This window comes from Corvus moneduloides, chromosome Z (genome assembly GCF_009650955.1).
Source record: "Corvus moneduloides isolate bCorMon1 chromosome Z, bCorMon1.pri, whole genome shotgun sequence".
NCBI lineage: Eukaryota > Metazoa > Chordata > Aves > Passeriformes > Corvidae > Corvus > Corvus moneduloides.
The window spans coordinates 42,754,347-42,779,217 of NC_045511.1; the positions used below are offsets into that span (position 1 = coordinate 42,754,347).

General features: G+C 38.0%; 1 protein-coding gene across 3 annotated transcripts in view; it reads right to left on the bottom strand.

The window, feature by feature from the left end:
* Positions 1–430: 430 nt before the first annotated feature.
* FBN2 (fibrillin 2) overlaps positions 431–24,871 on the bottom strand; it is a 118,640-nt gene continuing 94,199 nt past the window's right edge. For all 3 annotated transcript variants that reach the window (XM_032096785.1, XM_032096784.1, XM_032096783.1), the window contains 22 exons: positions 24,338–24,463; positions 23,823–23,948; positions 22,736–22,852; positions 21,152–21,280; positions 20,768–20,887; positions 17,620–17,745; positions 17,253–17,405; positions 16,881–16,946; positions 16,510–16,635; positions 16,296–16,415; positions 15,629–15,751; positions 15,096–15,227; positions 13,458–13,583; positions 10,956–11,162; positions 10,156–10,281; positions 9,446–9,568; positions 9,186–9,302; positions 8,391–8,519; positions 6,187–6,306; positions 4,497–4,728; positions 3,712–3,868; positions 431–2,387 (listed from right to left, as the gene is read on the bottom strand). In XM_032096785.1, coding sequence (XP_031952676.1) covers positions 2,013–2,387; positions 3,712–3,868; positions 4,497–4,728; positions 6,187–6,306; positions 8,391–8,519; positions 9,186–9,302; positions 9,446–9,568; positions 10,156–10,281; positions 10,956–11,162; positions 13,458–13,583; positions 15,096–15,227; positions 15,629–15,751; positions 16,296–16,415; positions 16,510–16,635; positions 16,881–16,946; positions 17,253–17,405; positions 17,620–17,745; positions 20,768–20,887; positions 21,152–21,280; positions 22,736–22,852; positions 23,823–23,948; positions 24,338–24,463 — 3,176 coding nt within the window. In that variant the 3' untranslated portion in view covers positions 431–2,012. The remainder of the gene's footprint in view (positions 2,388–3,711; positions 3,869–4,496; positions 4,729–6,186; positions 6,307–8,390; positions 8,520–9,185; positions 9,303–9,445; positions 9,569–10,155; positions 10,282–10,955; positions 11,163–13,457; positions 13,584–15,095; positions 15,228–15,628; positions 15,752–16,295; positions 16,416–16,509; positions 16,636–16,880; positions 16,947–17,252; positions 17,406–17,619; positions 17,746–20,767; positions 20,888–21,151; positions 21,281–22,735; positions 22,853–23,822; positions 23,949–24,337; positions 24,464–24,871) is intronic.

Sequence of the window (24,871 nt, forward strand, 5' to 3'; positions counted from 1 at the left end):
AAAATCCTCCAGAACTTGTAGCCTCAGAGGGGTCAAGGGTGAGTATTGCTACTATTTTCTGTCCTTTTCTGAGAGTTTGACAACAAAGGACAATAAGCTCTGCTGTGTGCAGTCTGTTGGCTTTTCTTGCAGTGTTTCCTGGAAAGCTCCCATTTTGGAGAGTGCGTAGCCTTCTTCTAAACCACCTATTACAGATATTAAGTCTTAAAGTCAGTGCTGTCCTGTAGGTATTTATCAGACCTCTAGAGGTATTTTTATTTCTACAGATGTCAGTCATTTTACCCAGAAGCAACTTTGAATCATAAGGAAACTTGCACAACCATATCTGAAAGTCATGTCAAATAAATGTGGTTCCAGACCACAGCCAGTATTGGCTATTGCTTGCAATCAATCACCAGTTTAACTCTGAATGGAATAAAAGGACAAAAAATAACCCAAAATAAGCTTTATTGCAAGAAAAGTGTTGTCTTACTGATACAAATGTTCAAGAGAAAGCTTTTTTTCTTGAAACATTTCTTTTCAAAATCCCCAAACTCAACAAAAGAGAAGAAAAAATCACTGAGTTTAACTTGGTATAGTCTTTGGTCAGCACCTACATGCACCTGGAACAATCCTGGATGTGCTTTGGCTATTTTCACACGTGAGATTCTGTTGCATGGCCAGTTAAAGGCACCAGCTGTCACAGAAAGCACCATTGAGACATACACTTAACACACGACAGTACGAAATTTAAAAAGAAGAAAAAAAAAATCACTAAAGTAAACTAAAACTCAAGTTATCGTACAATCATCTTTCTTACAGAATAAGCTATGATAAAATGAGACGTGTATAACTACAGCATTAATGAGATTTCTAACAAGTGAACTTCAAATACGTAACTTTCCTCGCCTGCGCTGCAATAACTAAGTTTGCAGGTATGGCAGTTCTGACACAGCTCTCAGGGCTCAACAAATGCACCCTGGTTTCGAGCCAGCACCAAACAAAGTGAAACATTCCCTCCAGAGAGACATTTCCTTCAGCTGCCTGCAGGAATTAATGCCAGTTTGTGGAGCACCTTTTCTGAGCATGAGGTGTGGTTGCCTGTGTGGCTCTTTGAGGTCACTGAGGGAAGGGCAGCACAGTTTGGTTCTGCAGTTCTAACGGGATTAAGAACAGTCAAGGTATTTTGCTACAGGGATTGTGCCTCCTCCACTATTTGCTGTGGCTGATTCAGAACACAATCCCATTGAGCTGCTGTGAAATATGATTTGTGCAGATACCGATAGTGTGATACTTGTCCTCTATGACTCTGTTTTTTTCCTCTTTTTTCTTTTTTAATTCTCATTTGCCAGAGCACTTTAGAATATTCTACTATGTGAACAGTTTACAGTATCCCACTTTAGAATATCCTACTACAGTGATCTTTCAGCTCTGATATATTTTAGAATTAATTATATACTATTTGGATGACCGGTCCATGTAGAAGAGAAAACATCTTTCAAATCTACTTCTTTTTTTCTTAATTTAGAAAGTACCTCTAAAATGTTATAGCTCAAATTTATAAAACTAAAGAAAAACAAGCAAGTTTCCCTTTTTGTTTACATAATTTGTTTTTTTCTCCATATATTACTGCATTAAAAATAAATAAACTTCTATAATTTTTTTTCATTAGGAACTATAGCAAAATACCCAAATTGTTACTGACTGCTAACAGGACAAAAAATAGCTCACATTTTTGTGCCATTTAGTGCCATATGATGACTTCTTGAACTTTAGCTTTTTAATATACTTTAAATCGAGGTTATATAAAAGATACAGTAACCATGATTTGCCCCTGTAATAGAAGTTTTGGCAGTGGCAGAGTTTTAAGTCACCCTCCTGAAAAGGCGGTTCTGCAGTCTTGGCAGGATGGAAAGGAAGGGCTCTCTGCCTGCCTCCCCCAAAATACACTTTTTCAAAGCAGATTCACTTTGAAAAGCAGATGTTCCCAGGTGTGCAGATAGAACAGAAGTAGCTGAAGAAATAGACCACAGCTAATAGAGGTCAACCCACAGCCTCACCCTGAGGGCTTCCCCCAGCTCCCCTCGGAGGTAGTTGTCCTCGTGGCTGTGCTCCAGCTGCTTCATCTCCTTTTCCTTGTACAGAGGCACGCTGGTGATCTCCAGTGTGTGAATTCCAGGCACTGCCCTGCCCCTCACGGTGTGCAGGTAGCTCGTCCCGTCCCTCTGGCGGATCTGGAAGGTTCCGTCCTCGTTGCCCCGGGAGATGATGTAGCGCACGCGGTGCGTGAGGGCCGCGATGGCCGGCAGCAGCTCCAGGATGTGCTCCTGGCTGTCCAGCCTGGAGATGTTCACTCTCACCTTCAAGGGACTCTCCATGTCGATGCTTCCCAAGCTCTTCTGCTCCAGCTGGAGGAGGGAAGAGTGTTTAGAGCAGAGGACATTAATAATCAGGATAATTAATAGTTTCTGGCTCGATTCCATACCACAGACCCTGTAAATCCTACAGGCTTCTCACACAGGCCTTAAAAGGATGATAAACAGGAGGCTCTGACTTCAAATTATTTTGAGAACCTGTTTAACTTCATGCTTGCAAAGAGGCCATGTAGAGGAGTGTTATGCACAAGTGTTTGAAATCATTTAAAAAAATCATCGTCAAGGGTATCGGCAAAAGCCAGATTTAATTTTCAAGGCCGAGGCCTAATGAGGATTTCTCAGATCGCACTGCAGCCTGGAAAGGAGGAGGGGGGAACGCACCACCACAAGGACAGACCTGTGTTTACCACTGCAGTAAAGACCACCCAAGAGGCACAGGTCCTATGTTTTTATGACCAACCTCACAATACAGAAACACATTTCACAACACTGCATGGGAATTCCCTGAAGCCTTCTCTGAAAATTCCATGCTGTACCATTATGTAATGCAACTGTAAAAACATAATGAAAATAAGGAAATTTTTTTGGAGAGGAGCAAGTAATGCAGTGTTTTAAATACTCGAACCCCATAGGTGACAAGAGTGATAAAAAGTTTTTTTTTTCCCACATAGTTTATAGATATCACTTTTAATACCTAGAAAGTTCTAGAAACTGACAAGGTTAATGGTATTAAAAAAGTGTAATAACAAGATGTAACAATTACAAACTAGATAGCAGTTCCTGTAACTTACCCTTACGTATGCATTTTGTGGGCTTTGTAAACCCACAAAATGCACCAAGAAAAAAATTTAAATCTGAAGTGGAATTCTCTAAAAACCTCATCAATTCTGCAAATATCGGACTTCTATCAGCCAGGTGTAATCCCCCACCACTGCGAGCAAACACGCAACAGACACCAAGACTAAAATGATCTGTAAGGAGATCTGTTTAGCTGTCCCAGACCATAAATGCTGTCCAACCTCCTCCTGGCAGCAGAAAATGCTGAAGACATGATCGGTTTCCTAGCTCTCTGTAATTGTATGAGATTTCCCTGAGTGTACTCTGAGGAGCAAGACCACATCTCGCACTACAAAGGAATCTTTACAAGCTTTAAAAACTTCATCCTTTCACACCTGTTGATGTGTTTCTTATTGTCAAATTATTACTGCCAGCAAGATCTAAGTGAGGCAGGGGGAGAAAAGAGATTTTCACCGTAGAATGTGGCCTGTTTAAAAGATTTCCACCATTTACTACTCATATCATATCTCCAAAAATACCTCCCAGACCATTACAGTGCTTTTTTTATCCCGGCACGTACAGCATTAGCACTTCTCTTCTTCCTGCTGTCCTTTTTGGAGTAGCCATTGATTTTGCACTCATAACACACATCAGGGGACAAAGCATTCTCTTTATCAGCATCTCCATCCACTGGCAGGTACTGGCCTTTGTTAAATCCCATCCCTGAGACACAATGTCTGTGGAATGAGAACATGTGTTTTAGTTACTCCTTGCAGTTTTAGGAACTGTCCCTGCTAAATGGAGTGTGTGTAATCTGTGCCACAGTGTCTGTATCCCCTTCCTTGCCCTTTCCTCAGCAGGAGGGCTGTACATTAATTTCCTTCACACTTGAGTCGAAATACAAACGCTGGCTGAAGGCTTTCAGCCTGAACTAATTTTCACTTACAAGTTCTACAGAGAATCCAAACAAAGCCAGCCTGCCGTGACCTTTGGGAACTACAGAATTTACCCATTGTTCTGTACCAGAACAAAGTTAATTTGTGTTTACTGTTCCGGATGGATCAGTGATACTTAAGCCCCTTAATTATCTCAGTACAAATGGTACCTATCCTTATTCATTATCAATCCTCACTAAGCAGGTGAAGGAGTTCACGTACTGAGACTGGGGGAGAAAGCAGAACTCATTTAATGTTGTTTATATGCTACATTTAAAATTAATGTCATGTTGCATGTACAGACATTTTATTTTTTTCTAGTTTCTGGATATTGTCTACAAAACTAGAAAGATTTAGCAGCTTGACCTTCATTTGCACCTGTGCACCTTCTGAATGTGTCTTTGGTGAATGACTGCATGGAGATACTCACCCTTGCCCAACTCTGTAATAGCCAGGTGGGCAGCCACAGAGATAGCCACCTTCAGTGTTGGAACAACCATAATTGCAGGGGTTCTTGGCAGAAGAGCACTCATTCACATCGTGGCAGGCATGGGAGAACTGGTCATAGGAGAACCCAGATGGGCAGACACACATGTAACTTCCCAGGGTGTTGTAGCAAGAAGCAGAGCCACACGTGTGAGGATTAGAGCATTCATTTTCATCTGGTAAGCAAACAAAAAAATATTGGTGTTTTCTAGTCTGAGAGACAATAGGTCAGCATGATGCAGCTAACAAATCAGAACATCTGCAAGTCCCAGGGCTCTGCTACATCCTTGACCTCATCATCCCACAGAGACTTGGTTTCTGAAAGAAAAAAGGGGTATCGTCTTCACTTGTGGGTGTCAAGATATAGAGAAGATGACACCTTCAGTCAGTGTGACTTGATCTGGTTTCAGGCAAAAAAAACCAACAAAGGTTGTGGTATGGAAAATCCTGCTTTGATAGTTGGTATCATGGTTATTTTATTTCTCTAACCAAGATATTTCTCTAAAACCTGTAGGTTTTCCTCACCAGGTTTTCCTCACCAAATTTTCCTCACCAAACCACTAGTGAATGCTTTGCCATTCTCGCCTTCAGGCACTTGGAGGGAGGTTCTTTTGAGGACTATAATTTACAGAAACTTAGCTGGTTTGGGGTTTTGTGGGAGCTGCTTGTTGTGTGTTCTGTCACTTGCACCCCAGTCTTTTGCTTTCTTTGCTGAAGAGCAGTATTAAGTCAGGAGTGATCATGGTGGTTGGACTTCAGAAAAACTGGCTGGTGTGCTACTTAATGTTAAAATGGGTAGAATAAACTAATTCTTATGTCTGGAATCAGGACAGTAGAATCAGCCTATACGAAATGCATGGCAGTGCTCACAGTTTTCCTCTGATTATGATAGCACAGACAGAAGACCATGAAAGCGAAGCTGAAAAGGTAAATACTTTGTACTGGTCTCTGTGAACAGCAGAGGATGATATTGTTTCTGTGTGTACTGATTTTTATTAAAAGAAAAATATCCCACATTTCATTTTGTATGTGATATAGCTTAGTTCATGAACCACAGAAAGTAAGTGATGGATTGAATGAACTAAATCTGAACAGAACTCCTGAGCTTCCTAATTTGTCCCATTCCCTGCACAAAGAACTTCAACGCTGGCCTTAAGACTATTTTGGAACTAGGAAACCCTTAATGGTTTTCTTGATTTTTTTTTTCTCACCATTTGCTTTAGATGCTATTCTGTAGTATTCTTAAATTGCTAATGACAGTAATTCTTACTAATGAAAGGTATGATTTTTAATGCTTTTTTTTCATCAGCAAAGGTATTTGCATTGATACATCAAAGAATTCAATGAACATTCAATGATAGGGAATTTTCACAGAAGAAACAGGTCAGAATTTAGACCTTTCTCGGAAAGCTAATTGTCACAGCGAGTTTCAAAAGGCTGAGTGTGTTTTCTTGTTACCTTCTGACATTGATTTATGCTGGGAGTAATAAGTGTATGGAAGGAGGAGGAGAGAGATAAAAAAGATTTGTGTTTGCACACCCTTTGTTCTGCTCATTCTTGCCCTTGCCTGGTGCTGTCACTTGAAACACTCTGATGCCTTTGCTGTTTAAATGCCTTTTGTGTTGTTTCCTTACCAACACACTGATTCCACTGGTAATGCTGGATAAATCCCTGTGGGCATCCACATCTGTATCCACCCAGGATGTTCTGACAGCCATGCTGGCACCTATGGTTTCCATCACATTCATCCACATCTGTGCGTTCAGAAGGGAAGCAAAACATGACACAGGATTACACCCACTGCCAAACACTGGTGGATCAGAAGTTTGTTATGACCTAGCCGTGTGCTCTGGCAGCCCAAGAAGCAAAATGTGTCCTGGGCTGAGCCCCAGCGTGGGCAGCAGGGCAGGGGGGATTCTGCCCCTCTGCCCCCTCAGCTGAGCCCCCACATGCAGAGCTGCCCCAGCCCTGGGCCCAGCACAGGAAGGACCTGGAGCTGCTGCAGCCAGGCCAGGGCAGGCACCAGGATGAGCAGAGGGATGGAGCAGCTCTGCTGGGAGGAAAGGCTGTGAGAGCTGGGCTTGTTCAGCCTGGAGAGGAGAAGGTTTCATGAGACCTTAGAGCCCCTTCCAGTGCCTAAGGGGACTACAGGAGAGCTGGAGAGCAGGGACTTATAACAAGGGAAGGTAGTGATGGGACAAGGAAGAATGGCTTTAAGCTGAAAAAGGGTAAATTTAACCTGGATGTATGGAAGAAATTCTTCCCTGTGAGGGTGGGGAGGCCCTGGCACAGCATGCCCAGAGAAGCTGTGGCTGCTCCTGGATCCCTGGCAGTGTCCAAGGCCAGGCTGGATGGGGCTTGGAGCCACCTGGGATAGTGGAAGGTGTCCCTACCCTTGCTAGGGGGTGGAATGAGATTGCCTTTAAGGTCCCTTCCAATTTAAGCCATTTTGTGGTTCTATGACTTATAACAGAGGAGTACTCTTGTAAGACAGAAGGACCATGCAGATTGTTCTTTTGGAAAGCCTGGAAGTCAACTAATGTTGAGTTCTTTCTATCAATAATCTGATTTGAGCTCTTGAGACTTTTCAGTACTTAAATTTAGAGAACACTATTCCCAGTAATCCCACATGTTGTTGCTTTAGTTGTATAATGCTTAGAATTTGAATTTCTTTTTAAATTTCAGTTTTAAACCAACTACTTAGGGCTAAACTTTCAGTTTCCTGAAATATATGTAGTGTTTGAATGTCAAATTTGGATGTCTTTGCAACTGACAATAAAAAGCCACATAAAAAGTCTCCGAGACAAGTGTTAATAAAAGGAGACAAAGACAACCATCCCACCTTCTAAATTCTGAAAACTCAGACATCTTAAATTGTGTCTGCTATAGGAAATAAGTAGATTGTAAGCAACCTAATTTTTCAGGTACAGTATGCAAGCCTAGTAGAAAATAAAAAAAATAACTCTTCTGTTTTATAGGCACACAAGGACACATGTACTTTGTAAGAACAAAGTAAACTGACATGAGATAAATCTTTGTAAAGCTGCAGCTGCATATATTCTGGACTGCCATTCTAGAAATAGGCTCTAAATACCAATTCCTGTTTTAAATGCTGTATCAGAGTAGCTGAAATTTTGAGAGGTCATACATTTCTTCATGTATTCTCCTGCATTTCTAATTCTCAGCAGCCAGGTGTCCTTGTACTGCCTTTTATTTTTTTCTTTGCTCAGTACCTGAGGCCTACTGAGAAGTCTGGAGCTCTCACACAGAGGTTTCCTGACTGAGGCTTCCTCTTGGGCCAACAGAGAGAGAGAGAAAGCTCATCCATATAACCTCTATTTTAACTGTAATAATTATCTTTCTGAACATAGTGAATCTGCTTTCTCAGTGTGTAACTCTGTGGTAGGATAATAAAGTACAGAATTTAGAATCTTATCGTAGATACCCTCAGGTGGACAATTACAATGAGTCAAAACAGAAACTGTAGAGAGATTCTGTTTAGACATATGAAGACAGAAATATAAAAAAAACCCACAACTACTAGACTTTTAGGTGCATAAACCTATGTGAAGTTGAAATGGCAGCCTGAAAACAACTGTTGAAGAGTTCAACTAGACAGTCACGTTTTTATTTGAATTTCTGTAAAAATTACTCAAGGAAGTACATTCTTGCATATGCTTATGTTATACTTACAATTAATCTAATACTTTCCAATTTCCTTTTGTTATTACTTTTACTATGGCTGGTGCTCTGCTTTATCTGTCTTTGATATCAAATGATTCACTAGAAACTGAAGTAAGGATTTGTACCATAAAAAGATCTGACTGTTCCGAGTTACCTTCACAGTTTAATCCAGTAGAATCCAGAGAAAATCCCCTTTGACATTCACAGGTAAAACTTCCAGGAGTATTTTGGCAAATTCCTTTTGATCCACACAGTGATGGATGAGAACCACATTCATTGTTATCTTCAAAACACAGAAGAGAGAGAAGAAAGTTTGTTTACCTTGTGGCATGATTTTAGAAATGTTCATATAACATTTTTTAAGAGGATGAAATCCACAGAAGTGCAACATTTTATTTTATAGCTTTTCATTTTTAAATGCCAGATGAATTGGAGGCTCATGCATAGTTATGAGTAATTAATAAACTGGAAGTACAAGTTGTAATTCAGTTTTGAATGAGTGTGGAAGAGCTGGCACATAATTGCTGATATTGGAAAAATGCTGCCCTTCTGTGTTAGCTGAACTAAAGCTGTTTCAGTTGGCAAGATTTATACATATGCCTAAGATCTGAAGACATCTGTACCTACTAAAAAAGAAAATGCAGTCTGGTTTTGGTTAACTACATTTTAAATGAGATTTTAATAATTCACCCTTTTGTCTCCATGTGGTTATACTTAGAACATAATAACATGTATTAAATATGTACAACTCTCTACTAACCAAGAAAAAAGAAACAGTGGACAGACTGGATATACTGATTTTTTTTCTTCAGCTATAATTGCTAGTTTTCAAAATCTGTTTCTTCCCTCTTGACACTATTGCTCTGTATAAAGAGTACAAGAGGTAACTCAGAGTTGAGAATGTTGTTCCTACTGAAAAACTAAGGAAAGAAATCAATGTTTTTCTTACCAATACAAGCTGTGTGATGTTGTGTAAAACCAGGTGGACACTTGCATGTGAAGCCTCCAAGGGTGTTGACACAGAGGAACTGACAGTTGTGTTGTTTGGTTTGACATTCATCAAGATCTGAAAGTAAGAGATGTCATCTTAAAAGAGTCAACAAAGAAGCACATTCAATCTAATTTGGTAAAAATACCACACTTCAAAACCAATTCTTTTTAAGTCAAGTTGCAACCAAATTAAAATTTACTTTGCATAACTTTTTTTACCTTTACATGTCTTTCCATCTTCCTGAAGGATGTAGCCCCGGGGACATGAGCACTGGTAGCTCCCTTCTGAGTTCTTGCAGATAAAATTGCATGGTCTGGGAGACTGGGAGCACTCATCAAGATCTAACGAGAGGAAAATATTAAACTATCTTTTGTCCTCATCTCTTTGACAGAAGGATGTTTGCTACACAGCACCACATTTTAGAGAAAAATGCTCATAGGAAAAAGCCCCCCACTCATATTTCTTTAGGGTTCCTATTCCTTTCTCTATGAATGTGCTGCTGTGGAGTTCATATGGAGTTGTCACTACCATGACAAACTGTCTGTCTTGAAAGAGTGTAACAGTGGCATTGGTATTTTCATCTAAGCAACGAGTATTTGTTTTTTGGCGTACTATATCTGTCAACCAACAAAAAAGTGGGAAAAACATAGACCATGAAGTAACGCGCTGGTTTGTCACTTTGAAGTGACGCTGCTTCAACAAACTTCAGCAATCATTCTACTGCAGGAATACTGCCAGCAGAGCTAGTTTCTCTATTTCCTCAAATGAAATACAAAACCAGAAATACGTATTAGAAAAAGAAATAAAGGACATGACATAAAAGAGGTAAAAAGAAAAAAAAATGATTTGCTACAAGGGTTTACAAAGGTTGGTCCATCACTGTGTAACAACTAAGAAAATAACTGATGATTGATTGACTGCATCTTACCATTACAAGATGTGCCAGTTATGTCAGTGGTATAGCCAGCTTTGCAGAAGCACCGGAAGGAGCCGATGGTGTTAATGCACTGACCATGCCTGCACAGGTTTGGCAGGACCTTACATTCATCAATATCTGTATAGAAAATATTAAATAAGTCATGTCTCAGTTTTAAGTTTCACTTTTTTCTTCTCTTCCATTTTTGCAGAGCTCCTCGTCATTTTGCTTCTAACAGGAACTAATCCCTTCTCCTTCTTTAAAAATGGATGTGAATCCAAAGCCAAACATCCTTCAAATCCCATTACTGTTCTTTGCACCAACACCTTCCTGCTGTTTCACTGGGTACTCAGCTTCAAGTTTTGCTAACTCCAAATAAAAACCCCACAGAAGTGACCACCTCCATGTCAACAATTATCACCACCATTAAAAAACAGACATTAGCTTCTGCTTCCTGTGTGGAAATAGTACCTGCAAAGCATTGTGAGGTCATTGTTAAATAAGATGGTTGCTGCCTTTGCCATGTGTCCAACTTTTCAGCAATACAAAAGTTTGGGATCATTTCTAGCTTTTAGTTACTGGTTGGTACTTCCAACCAGATCCCAATCCTGAAACTTCTGCACGGCTGTTCTGTTTGCAGCTACTGTCAAACATGTTTTTAATTTCTGGTCTCCCGGCATTATTTGAGAAATCAAACTCTGATGTTTAACAGGAAATTCTCCAAAGGAACTTCAAAGAGAATTCTACATTTTTTTAAAGTACGTGAGCATATTCTTTTCCTCTTTTCTGCCTCTTTTCATCCCTGCAAATACCTCTTCCATCTGTGGTGTAGCCTGATCCATGTGGACAGAGTTTCTTGTAGTGGGTGGTTCCGGGAAGGGGGCAGAGCCTGCACTGGTTCCCCCAGCCCCGGCCTCCGTCACAGCAGCACTCGGATCTGGTGACAAGGTTCTGGCTGCTCGAAGCCATCTGGCACATGGTCTGCAGAACTTCAGCAAAGCAAAACCCCCGGCGATTATCTGTAAGGAAGAAGGACAGAGGTTGAAATCGAGAAGGAGATAAACATCTTCTCCATTCAGCATCTGGAGTATTATTCTGGCTCTCTGTCAGTATATGCAAGCACCAGAAATTATTAGCTACCATGAAGTCCATCTTGAGTTAGCCTTTCAGAATTGTTATGTGCTCTGGTAATATGCTGCCATTACAAATATATTCAAGACACCCCAAAAGTTCAGTATCTGCATGAGCAGGGTAAGAGTTTTGCTCGTGGGAAAGTTTTGCCCTTGCCAGTAAAACAGGCTGTGGGCAAAACTGAGCTTCCACTTAAGCTGGCTATGCTGTCTTTGCACTTGAATGATTTCTATGGAGTGGGGTTAGAAGTTTGTTTTGTTTGTTTGTTTTTCTGGCCAAAATAACACATTTGATCATCTGTAATTATCCTGATGTGGTTTAGATAAAAAACCCCTTACACCTTAAAAGTGTATATCCAACTCAGTACTTTTTCAGTGGTACTCCTAAATTTTGGTGGGGAAAAAAAATAAAATTGTATGGCCTTATTGTTGGTATGCCCCTGTCTAATTCTATTTTAATTTTTAAACCTTTTGGTTAATGCTTGTCAATAACAAAAGGGGAGCAAAGCTTTAAAGTCATGGGGCTCCTACAAGTTTCCTTCAAACAGGCAGCTAAGGAGAGAAGAAATCCCAGTGTCCAGTGCTCATAGAAACCCCAAATCTTGCAGAGATTATGTCTTCTAAATAGGCTATGTTACCTGTGCTATTTCTTGATTAAAATGGAGGCATTGTCAGTTACGGATCTGAGAATTCTTACATTTTGGAATGAAAGATTTTCTTTTTTTTCTCTCAAAGCTAGTAGTGATCCCTCAGAATGTGTAAATGTATCAATATTCAGCTGACCTCCTCTTTTACAAATGAGGAGAAGAATCTGTACATTTCTTACAAGAGTTAGGCAAAAGGCAAACTTTAGGAAAGACTTAATTTGTCCACCTGGTAACTTAACCGTTCACATCAAATAGAGCTGTCCCCACTGAAAGCATCAGTTCTGTGAAGCAGAGTATGTGCTGTAGTAATTTGCAAGACTGAAGATTTCTATTCTCCCAGACAAGGATACTGTGCAGGTCTTTAGGGACATTATGACCTTAAGAACACATAAATGCTTTATCCCCAGTTTGAGATGTGGAATGAATTTTAATGTGAATGTAATAAAAAGGTTTGCACAATGTATTAAAAACAGTGTAATCTGTGATTTAATACTCGTGCTGTAACTCTGAAGAAATTCTGTGTTTCTGACAGATCCATTTTTTCATTGTAATTTTTAACCCAAGAAACCCAAAAGGAAAAGCAGCAAAGAGCAAACCCTCCCAAGGCAGAAAATAATAAAAGAATTACATATTAAATATAGGAAAGCAATAATGACTTCCAAACAGGGTATTGCCTTGGCATTAAGGACTGGCTGGAGTTAACAGACTGCGGTATTCTCTTTCCATCTGGTTCTAATCCTCAGGAAATACTCTGCACTTCAGTGTTACCGCTTAACCATGAAGTCAGCACACTCCTGATGACAATGTGCAGGGAACTGGTTTTATACTACTATATTAATAAGATAATATTTATGCTTTTTTAATGTAGTAGTACAAATAAATACACCTTTCAGGACTGTATGTGCACTGGAACATCGGTCAGGAAAAAGTAAATTTTCGTAGTTCTGTTTGACTCCCAAAAACGGAATGATGAATTTCGTAGTGCAAATGACAAATGTGAATGCATTGAAAAGCAAATGCAGGCTGATAAACAAAAACCCTTCATCAGAATTTATCTGCAGGCCTGCCTCAAAAAAAAAAAAAAAAAACACTTTCAATTTTCCAGTAAAACAATGGTATTTTATGTCTGAATTAAAGGTACAGAAAAGTCAGATGCCTGGTTGCAATATGATGCTTAAGATCACATTCTGAATAAGCAATATTGTATATTATATAACTGAATTTTACTCAGCATCCATTTTTGATTTATCTCAAGGTGATTAAATTATTCTTCTTCAAAAATCCCCGTATTTTGTCTACATTTATATCCTATGGAACTAACACACTTCTATGTAAGGCCTATGGCTACAAGCTATTCTTTCCTATTATTATTTAATAATATTTAATAATATTATTTAATATTACATCATTATTTAACTGAGAAGTGTAATTATTTAATTTCTCTAGGTATGAGAGCTGTTAGGTATACAGAAGCCAAATTTTCTCTCTGCATTTACACTCTAACATGACATGAAATGTGTACAAAAGAGATATTTACCTAGACACTCAATGCCTGATGGACTTGACAGGAATCCTTCGTTACATTCACATCTGTAGCTCCCAATAACATTCACACAACGACCATTTTCACAGACACCTGGCTTGGAGCGGCACTCGTTTTCATCTTTACCAAAAAATACAATATAATAATATTAATAAAAATTACAGTAGAAAGAGCAACAATAGTAAGAACAAAAATCAAATACAATAATAACAATAATAGTAACGACAACAACAAAAAATAATTCATCTCAAGAAAATGTATCTGACTCTCTAGGATAATTAAATATTAATATTAAATAGCTAATATTAATTTAATAATTAATATTAAATATTAAATATTAAATATTAAATATTAAATATTAATAATAATATTAATTTAATAATAAACATTAAATATTCCATGTAATATATGAAAAATATTTGCAAGACATGGAAAAATCAACTGATTAAGCCTGGAAAGGGCTTTCCTAGGAATGTTATCCTATTCCATTCCTTCTGTACTTTGTACAAGGATGAAAGCAGTAATGCTTCACAGCTCATAACAAGAAGAAGAAAACACTTGCAGCAGAGCAAGCTCCAATCACAACATTTACCTGGCAAGTAATATTGAAACAAAATTGCAATACATGCATTATTTGAGTGACAAATCTTCACTTTGTAACCATCAACAGTTTCTAAAGACATTTAATCTCTCCTGCAATAAATCTATTTCAGTCCACATAATATTTTCCTGGAAGTTTACGGTCCTCATGTACTTTCTTCCATAGATAATGCCATGTATACTGTAGGCAACTACACAACTTTTTTTAGGTGCTTAAAATAAACCTCAGAAAAAAACTCAGGTGCTTTAAAGGCAGAATTATATGTCAAAACAATAGACAAAATTCTTGTTAATACAGATTATTTTCCCTGAAAAAAAATATCATAAAGATGTCTAAAGGAGAGTAGTCATTCTCTTGCTGAAGGAACATTGCTATAAAATACTTCCATTTAAAACATTCACCAAGACAGCTGTTTAGTTTTTTTTTTCTCCACAGAACTTTGGAATGGTCTTGGGTTTTTTTCTATATACCAGAAGAAAGTTCTATCTGCCAAAATATAGCTATTGTCTTCCCCTCAACTAATTGAGTAAATGATGGAGGAAAGGTGTTTGTTTACTTCCAGGATGGGGAATTGTTTTGAACTATGGTAGTTTCCACATCTTTTGTTCTTTATGGCATTTATAGGAAATTTCACAATCTTAGAGTGCTAATTCTTTAGAGAAGTGACACATTATTTATACTAATGCTAAAGGAAATGTACCTTTTTATTTATGAAAATCTTGCTTCCTGCCCATAAACTGAGGTCTCATTTGATTGGCAAATTAATTTTTTATATGTTACAACTGCCTGAAAAACTTTTGGATTTAGTTGTAAAGCAATGGAGTTTTTCTTCTGAAATCCTTATTAGTCATTAAGAACTACATTGAAACAAAATAGAAAGTTTAAGATGTTGGCTATCATATATCTTAAGTGTCCTTCATGAATTGCTATTTTCTGATTTGATATAGATGATATAGGTATAGATATATACACGAAAAGATTTTTTCATCTGTTTGCTTGTGTATATACCTTCTTCCCTTTCTAAGCTTTACCTGTACATCCTTCTCCATCAGGTCTCTGGGTCATGCCAGGAGGACAAATGCACACGAAGGTACCAATCAGATTTTTGCAAATCATGCCTCTTGATTCACAGTCATGCAGACCTTCAGCACACTCATCTAGATCTGGGAAAAAAGCATTTTGTGTTTGAACTTCCTTCCAGCAGATTCAGTTCCTGAAGACAAATACTTTCTCAAGAGGCTTCCCTAACTAAAAAGCACTGAAGGAAAAGACCAAAATTGATGATTATTTGCAGCTATCTCTATCTTTGTGAGCTGTATCATCTTGTCACATTAAAGATGAATTTCACCACTGTGACATTCTTGGCTTTGCAGTCCCCATCAGGGGTGACACATGATGACAAAAACACTAAATACTGCTTTTTTTTGAGTTGTGAAAGAGAAAATCATCACCTGCTGGGCTGTTTTTTACATTCCACTGAGAGGATGAATGCAAGATGCACAGAAATATCCAGATTATGTGTTGGTGATGGAAGCTGGGGAGAAGTTTATACATCAGTCATTACCTTTGCACATCTTTTTGTCCTCCCTTAGTTCATATCCCACTGGGCAGGTGCACTCATAGAAACCGTAAGTGTTGATACAACGAAAGGCACACAGCAAGGGGTTCTGAGCACACTCATTGATATCTGAACAGAGAGAAACAAAACAGTCATTCTCTAATAAGTTTCACAACAATCACCAAGAATGTTTTATTGCACCTATGCTTCTCTTGTCGGCTACAATTATCAGAAAGGTAGTAATTCAAACCATTAGCTTTTGAGTAACTAAAGAAAGCTGGACAATGCTCTGCTTAAGAATAATGGCATAGAATATATATATATAACTAGTATGACAAGTTAGGACAGGCCTATTTTAGATTTTTAGTATATGCTCATTTTAATGTACTCTTGTGGTGATGAGAAATGCCAGCTTCAGAAACCAAAATAATTATGATCCATAAAATATAAAATTTGTGAGAATGCCCCAAAATGTAGTGTGGGAAGTCCTGTGATAAGCCAGAAGTTCTGCTTAAATCAATTCACATTTCTCTTCCAATGACGTATTTCAAAGCACTGAAACTTTTTTTTCCTCTGAGTTATTACAGCATGAAAGACATGGTTAATAAAGTAATACAAATGCTGGGGCCTGGACAAAAGCCAAAGGAAAAAAAAAATAAAGAGGACAGGTTACCTTCACAATTCATCATTGGGCCTGGCTCAAATCCTTCGTCACAGCTGCACTCAAAGCTGCCAACCACATTAGAGCACGTTCCGTTTCCACAGGGGTTGCCAATGGAACATTCATCAGTATCTGTACATAATGAATAAATGCAGAGTGAAGAGAACTGGGACACACATCGAATTGTGTTTTAAATTCAAGTTCCAGTTCCTGTAACTGCACACACCTATGCAATGCACTCCTGTGAAATCCAAGTTGTATCCCATGGGGCACTCGCAGCGGAACGATCCGTCAGTATTGATGCAGTGACCATTGGAGCAAATTCCTGGGCTTTCAAGGCATTCATTGACATCTAAAAAGCAGGAAGATATTAACAGCCATTTCAGTTGATGCATTTAAAAAAAGCACTTAAAAAAACCCTAAGCACCCTATTATGTTTGTCTTGAGCCATGCACTTCAAAAAATGTTCTTTTAACACGTTTTACAGGCCAGCCTCTTGTCACTAGCAGCTGTGAGGAGTAAGCTGTCACATACTATAATATCCAAGTATAGTTTTAAGTATTAATATTTACTTTTTATTGTCAGAAGATTACCTACCTTCACGTGTGTCATCAATTCCAGGAATAGTTCCATGACCATATGGGCACAGGTCCTGAAAAGCAACTGTAGAGATACATTTTCTTTAAAAAATAGAGCAAATGAGAGAAAGAACCATGACAGATGGTTAAAGCCATCCAAAAAGGATACTAGTTCAGGTCTCTACAGAGCAGAACCAACAAATCAGTATTTCTCTTTGTCTGTGGTTTCTTACATTTAATTTTATTCCTTTTGCTGACTTGAAAAATCGATCTAGAAAAAGCCACTGAGAGCAAATGCTGAAAAGATCTCTCTTTCTAAGGACAAAAAGGTGCAACACCAATGTGCTCCTCCTTTTCCCTCACCACCAAATTTTAAATTTTAAATGTGTACCTTCTTCTTCCTTTGGACAGAGCTCACAAGGATCACCCCATCCTTCTCCTGGCATTTTACTGCAGCAACACTTGGCCTTTGTGGTGTTGAAAGCCTTTGGCAGTGAGCACTTCCCATTTTCAAAGTTGGTGAAACAGAAGCTCTGACGAGTATCTAAAAGAAGAAAATACAGTTATACAGAGCCAGAACCTTCTCCCAAGTTAGATGATGACGGTCTGCCCTGAGAGAAGTAATGCAAGACCTTTATTTTTCATACTTTTTAAAAAGCACTTAGCAATCCTCATAAAGATGAAAATTAGAAGGGATTTCTACAGAGTATCTCTTATGTTTTAGACTGAGTTATTACATTCCTTAATCATGAACTTACCAAAGCACCTCCGCCCATTATCAGACAGCACAAAACCCGTGGGACAGATGCACTGGAAACCTCCCGGGGTGTTCGTACAGGACCCAAAGAGGCAGATGTTGGGATCCTCGTTACACTCATTAATATCTGTAAAGCAATGGAGAAACCTTCACCATAACCTCATTTGCTGTGAATTCCTTCATTAAGAAAGATTATTAATATATCTATTGGTTTAATTTCAGCAGTTTCCAATAAAGCGCCCAAGAGATAAATCAGCCTATAGGTTTCACTGACTTTCAAATTAGAGCTTCTCACTGGCATGCACGTTCTTTTCTAAATACAATTCTCTGTTCTTCACTATATTCTAAATATAAACTTTAAATAAACGCTTTCAGAATATATTTCCCGTAGGAAGAATACTTTTCTGTAAGCATAAAACATCCAAAGATTGTTTCTTAAAATCCCTATGTTGGGGCTTCTTTTTACTTAAAGTTGTACTTTTTTCATGCTCCCTGTTGGATCCTGGAACTGAAACTACAGCTGGTTATTAGTAGACACCTTTAATTGTATTTACATGCCCAGATTTATATTTAGCAGTCTTTTACTGCCACTCTCATTGTGTTATTTAAAATGTATTCCTGTTCAATTGCATAATCTATAATATATTACTATTACGACTTGAAGAAAGTAAGATTTTTTTAATAGAGGTATATAATTAAATATTATACTTAATAATTATGAAAAGTGTAAGCAAAAATATTAGTATTTAATATAAATAGTAAATGCTGTAAAATGGTTGAGCTCAGTATCCGGTGTACATTCCCCATCTATGCAGACAACAGACAAAGCAGGAAAATAATACATTAAGAGACCCTTACCTTTTCAAATCTATTATTCAAAACTGTATTTTAGCTTATCCTATTCTGCAAATACTAAAATAATATATAAGCCTTCTTGCTAGGGTAATTTTTAAAAGTAATTATAATCCCATAAATTATGAGATGTATTTTAATAATCTTCGAAGTACAACACTTTTTGAGTCTTTCAGTAAGGAATATTGGAAGGACCATCACAGAGGCCTGTGGCTATATAAGCATTCTACAATAAAAGCCACACTGAGCCCAACCAAAGTATAGGCAGGAACAGGTTCTCTCCATGAAAATTTCACAGATGGTAAATCTCAAATTTGTAGTGCAAATTTTTGTCCATATTTACTGAATTCTATGCTATACTGAGTTTTAGAAAACCACCCTGTTTTCAGCAGGTAAGAAAACAATGGAAATACCATCTTTATTATTAGGAAAACATAAGTGGAGTGATGGAAGAAATCGGGTGGAACAGATTCTGTGATGTAACTTCTGAGAAATATTACCTTGAGTCCCATTTTCAGAAATTGCTATTAGGTACAGCACATGGACAAAGCACTGCAGCACAATCTGGCATTTGACTAACTCTGCAGTAGCTTCCCACGGACAGGCTCTTTCTGTGTGAGACATTCCTAGTCAGCTTATTTCAGAGAGAAGGGTAAATAATTTCTCAGTTTCTGTGGTAGCTGTTAATATACAAAGCTCAGCAATTCAGCTGCATAGGACAGGAAAACTGCTCTTTTGAAGTGTTCATTCTTACTGCAATGAATGGTTTGGTGCTAAAACTCTTTCTGTAGCCATAATGGAGATGTGACTAGCTAGACTGAGGAAGCTAGAAGGTCTTTTCCCCTTCATTCCTACAAAATGGAAGGGAATATATCACATGGGTAGGTGAAAGCTACACATTTTTCTGTGGCCCTGCTCGTTCTGGTTTGTTTCCTGCATATTATCACCCTGAGCTCACAAAGCAATCAGCCACTGCCAGCCTTCACATTACAGACAGAAGTTAACAGATTCCCATAAAGCTGTTTGCATACAACACCAATAGAGAGTAATGGGGAACATATGCTGTAAGAGCTGTCAAAATATTAATCTTTTAGTGCAATCACATGTGATCATCTGGGCATTTCCTAGGAGCTCCAGCTTCAAATTTTCTGGACACATGGCAGAATGACAAAAGAATGCAAGCAAGCCCCTTTCACTCACTTTGGGCACAAATTTGTCTGGAAGTCATTGATGTTCTCAGAAACATAAAGAGATTCTTAGAAGGTACAAAAGTGGCCATAAACAGTAACATTCCTTGAAAACCAAAAGCTTTTTTATTTTATATTCGTAACTTTGAACTGTAGTTGATTTGAATTCACCTCAAACATAATCGCTAAGATGGAGTCAGCAGGTACCTAAAGAAATCATGAAGTTGTCAGGCAAACTGAATATTGGAGGCATAACACAAGTGGATGAGAGAACTCCGGGGCTTAGAAAAATAAATCCTATTGTTCAAGAGAAAAATTTCAAAATGGTTCCTGTCCCTGCAGCCACACAGATTAGGTGGCAATAAGTCAAATCTTAAACGCCCAGTAAATTCACAGCAGCTCCATGTTTTGCTCTGTTGGAAAAGGGAGTTCTAACTTGGATTTATTTCTTGTTCTCTGTCACAGCAAATCGTAGTTCAGTGCGTGACATTCAGCTCCTGAATGGCATTCAAGGCTTTCAGAGAGACCTCTATGAACAAAGTAGAACATAAAAATTGATGACAGGTCTGCTGTATCCTCCTTCTCCTCCTGTGAATCTCAGCACATGAGAGGCATTATACAAAAGGTAAAATAAGGAAACAGTTGTTAGAAGAAACTGATTTAACTGATTGTTCCCATAAGTACCATAATTTTATCAAGATTTTTTAAACTTAATAGTCCTCTGAAGCCAAATGCTTTTAGTTCATCCATTAATTGCCAATAATTACCTCCTGTGAAGATTATATAAATTAAATGAGCACATTTGTTTTATGAATTACATTCTTTTAAGAAGTGACTAAAAGATAAAATACCTCTCTTTTTTTAAAGTATTTTTGTTTGCATTTATGAAGAAATTACTGTCCAAAATACAGTACAATACAGTACAAAATATTTTGCCTTCGTTTTTTAGAACCTCTTCCTGAAGACTTTTCATATCTATTCCCTGTCACCTTGATTTTAAATCAGGAAACATTCACAACCACTAGGGTTGTGTACGGCTGCTTTCCACCAAATTAGAACCAGATACAAATTTCTAAATTGTTCAGAAACAGCAGTTACAACTTGCCTTACCAATGCAACTTTCACTTTTTACTTCATATCCTGGTGGACAGATGCACCTGAACGATCCTTCCAAATTTTGACAGGTACCAGGAGAGCACGAACCAGGCAGTGCCACACACTCATTGGTATCTTTGGGGAGTGGAGGAAATCAAGAAAGGTTTAGAATCTTGTAATTCTTATGGTAAAAAATCATGAAAATACTGAAGGGATCTGTACTAATTTTCTTTCTCTAATGGAATTAGTTGCTTGAAGACCAACAAGTATTCTAAAAAAGCCTGTTACTTTTACTGTATTTTCATTTAAGTCACTATCATTCTCTTGTGATATTTAGATATTCAGACTGTGTTGCTGCCCTCTACATGGGAGCTATTAGTTTATTTGTTCCATACATACCAACACAATTCTTGCCATCCAGAGTAAGCTCATATCCTTCATTACACAAACATTTGAAAGAACCAATTTCATTGAAACACTGTCCATTTCTGCACACCTGACCAAAGAAGGAACTGCACTCATCAATATCTGTTTAAAAAAAAATTTTAAAAATATCAAAATTAAACCCCAGAAGTGAGAATTGAGTCGCAGCGCAGTATATACAGTATGTTATAAACACACTCAAGTTTCAATACACATTTCTGTGGAAAAGGTAAATTTTGCAGCAACAAGAGAACGCTGACAGCTGGTGGAAAGTAACTCTCACTCAAGCATTAAGGTGTATGCTCCAGTTAAACCACACTTTTTTTATAGGGTATTTTACTTCCCAGGCGTATAGCATTACCTCAGTTACAGCATCTGGAGAGATTCAATTACTGCCAAGTGACTGCATGACACCAAGTCCACCAACAGAGGAGAAAATGTTACACAGAGTGTTCTGCATCTATATGCACTCAAATTTCCCCCTAAAAACATGCCCTGCCAATCTCAGGTTTTGGACTGTAATTTGCTTTTCCACAGGATGATTTTCTCCTTCATAACAGTTCTGAAAATGATGTTTTGAAATGCTTATTATTTTGTTGGGTTACTTTGATAATGCAGACTTAAAGGAGTACTGCAGAAGGAAAAATATGGGTGAGGAAGAATAAATGAAAAGGAGACTGGATAAGCACCATGTTGTAAGACAATCTTGTACTTTGCAGCAGACTCTTCTTACTTTAATATTGTGTTTCCTGGATAAGGAGAGGATTTAAAATGCTTTTTTAAGACGTATTACTCCTGAAGCTGAACAGAACAATTAGACTTCGCTGTGTCTTCCTTCTGTAGCAGAAAGGAGTGTAAAGCCTCCCTCTTTTTTTTTGCTTATGTGCTCTGCACAAGGAAGAGGATCTTGAGGTTTATGAGCCTGTTCCTTAGCCCAGGGAGGTTTTGGCATTAAAGTAGTCCAAATTCATCAGATATTCTGCTGCCCTGTGCTTTAGGGAATGTGAAATAGCAACGCCTGTGTCAGCTCTGTGTAACTCTGCTCATTTTTGGAGAGCAGATCTGGCAGGTTACGGATCAGCTGTCCTGACTTTCTTACTGCTGGTCTGCTTCCTCTTTCACACCCTGTGCAAGAGTCAAGCAAAATGGAGAAATAAAAGAATGATTTTAAATTCATGAGGCAGCACAGGTGGTGGGATAAAACACATTGCAAGTGCTGCCTGTGGACTGTGCCTGTAGTCAAAGATGTGCTGTAAATACCAAGGAAGTCTAAAGGAGGCGATAGATGCATTAAAACGTCAGTGAATTGAAAAGTTGCCCAAGTGGTCCAGAGATATAGGATAATATTATATTTTCTCAAATGCCTGTAATTAAAACCCACTTTTGATTAGTTTAAAACATGACAGCAAGGATTAACCTCTAGGGCTGGTAACAGTAGAAGCTACTGCACTCAACTTTCTTCACACTCTGACATCTCTCTTCTTGTTTAACTACACACCATCCTCCTTGGCATGCCAAGCCACCAGCAATCAAAATAAAAGTTTGGAGTACATCTCTTACCCACACAATCATTATTACGAGTTAATTCAAATCCTGGATAACACAGGCAGTTGTATGATCCAATTGTGTTCTTGCAGGTTCCATTTCCACACGGGTACTGTTCACATTCATCAACATCTGCAAGGAGAGACAAACTGCATTTGAGAACTGCTTTTCCCAGGTATTGCCTGGACACAATTACAATTGTTTTTGCTGAAAATGCAATTCACAGTTCGATTTATATATGTAAGTATATTATGTCAATATTTATATCCAGAATTACAAAGAGTGCTTACAAACTTTTGCAAACATCCATTTTTAAAAGGCATTGAAGTTCAATGCCTCCTGCTGTGTATTACAGTAATTTCTGGAATTTCATGGGGATCTGCAAGCTATTGACATTTTATCCTGATAGTTCTTCAAAATTTTGCATTGTCAAAACAGGTCACTTTCCCAAATATCCTCCTCAGATCATCTGACTAATGTGATTTAGTTTAAATACAAGACTCTAGGAATATATGAATATATACTACAATATGAATAGGTTTTAAGTATCTGTTTAAAGTTGAAATGACCTTTTCATTTTAAAACCCTGTAGAAGTGATTATGAACTAAAAGAACAAGGAAAACACTCTTATTGTTCAATCTTATTTCTTGTATCGTCTCTGTCATGTCATCATTTTCACATGAAATTAGCACAAATTCACATTAAAAGGGGGATTCTGTTTTTTAAATGACACATGAACTCAAGGGATTTAAAGAATTGAAAAATGTGTCTTTTTAGCTCCAAGCTCTATCACTTTGTGATACATCCTATAAAACTCTCTGTCAAATAAACCACAAAGATGAATTTTTGGGGAAATGTTTCTTCAGTAAAACGGAGCTATCTCTGAACACACAGCTTTGTTCTGAGTTTTTTTTCTCAAACCAATTTGTTTTTTGCTCCCTCTGAGGACTTCACAGACTTTATTCACAAAAAAACCCAGAAGTGTATGAATCATTTTTTTAATGTCAATATAACCTATTGAAAAAATTAGACTCATTTTCTCCCCCCTACAAAGACCCCACAGCCAAACAAACCACACACAGAAGTATTTTCTCTCCCTACCCATGCACATAGTCTGATCTTGAGATGCCTTGAAGCCATTGTGACATACGCACTGGTAGCTCCCCTGCATGTCCACACACAAACCATGACTGCAAACATTAGGAATTTCCAGACATTCATTGCGATCTATAACAAAAACACAAAACAGATGGTGCACATTATTGACCTCCATTATTTCCTCGTTTTACACAATGATGTTTTTAGAATCTGTTATTATTATTAAAACCAGATTCAATATTATCTATAAGTAAATCTGAATCATAACAAAACTTCATTTTACAGAAAGTGCTTTCCTACACACCTTGAAGTTAAAACTACCGTCAGGATTTGGCTGATACCTAAAGAATGTTCTTTAAAAACATCACCCTGTCTTTTCTTTCCTTTCACTGAGAAATGTGGCTATAAAGCAGAACAGCAGAATGCACAAGGTAACAGAAAATAAAGGATGCTGAGAGAAACACACGCATACCACTGGCGAGGTACAAACAGGAGAGAAAAGCCACCTCATTTCTTACCAATGCAGGCACCATTGGGTGACAGTTTAAAGCCAGCAGCACATTCACAGCGATAGCTACCAGGGCTGTTGATACAGTCAGCATTTCTCTGGCAGAGGTTGTCCCCATTGCTGCACTCGTCAATATCTGAAACACCAAGAGTTCAGTCATCAGAAACCACTCCTGCCTCAGATTTACACTGTGTTTTCTGTATGTGCAGGAGGAAATTTCAGTCCTGCACAAACCACGGACAGCCTGACCTCAGCCTCATGTGCTAGAATGCACACAAAAAGCAAAATCAACACAATTTCAGCCATGCCACCTTTTGGATGAAGGAGCATCCCATGAATCCAACTTACCACATATCGAAGTCACTTAACAATTTTAGACAACTGCCTAAATAAATTTTTATATTAAAAAACCTGTTCTCTTTGGCTTTGAACTGAAAAAATAAGTGGCACAGTTTGCAACTTTTTAGGCTGCACATGTTAGCACAAAAGCCTCAAACAAATGACAGAACTCCTACTGACTTCATGACACACAAAACTTTATTAG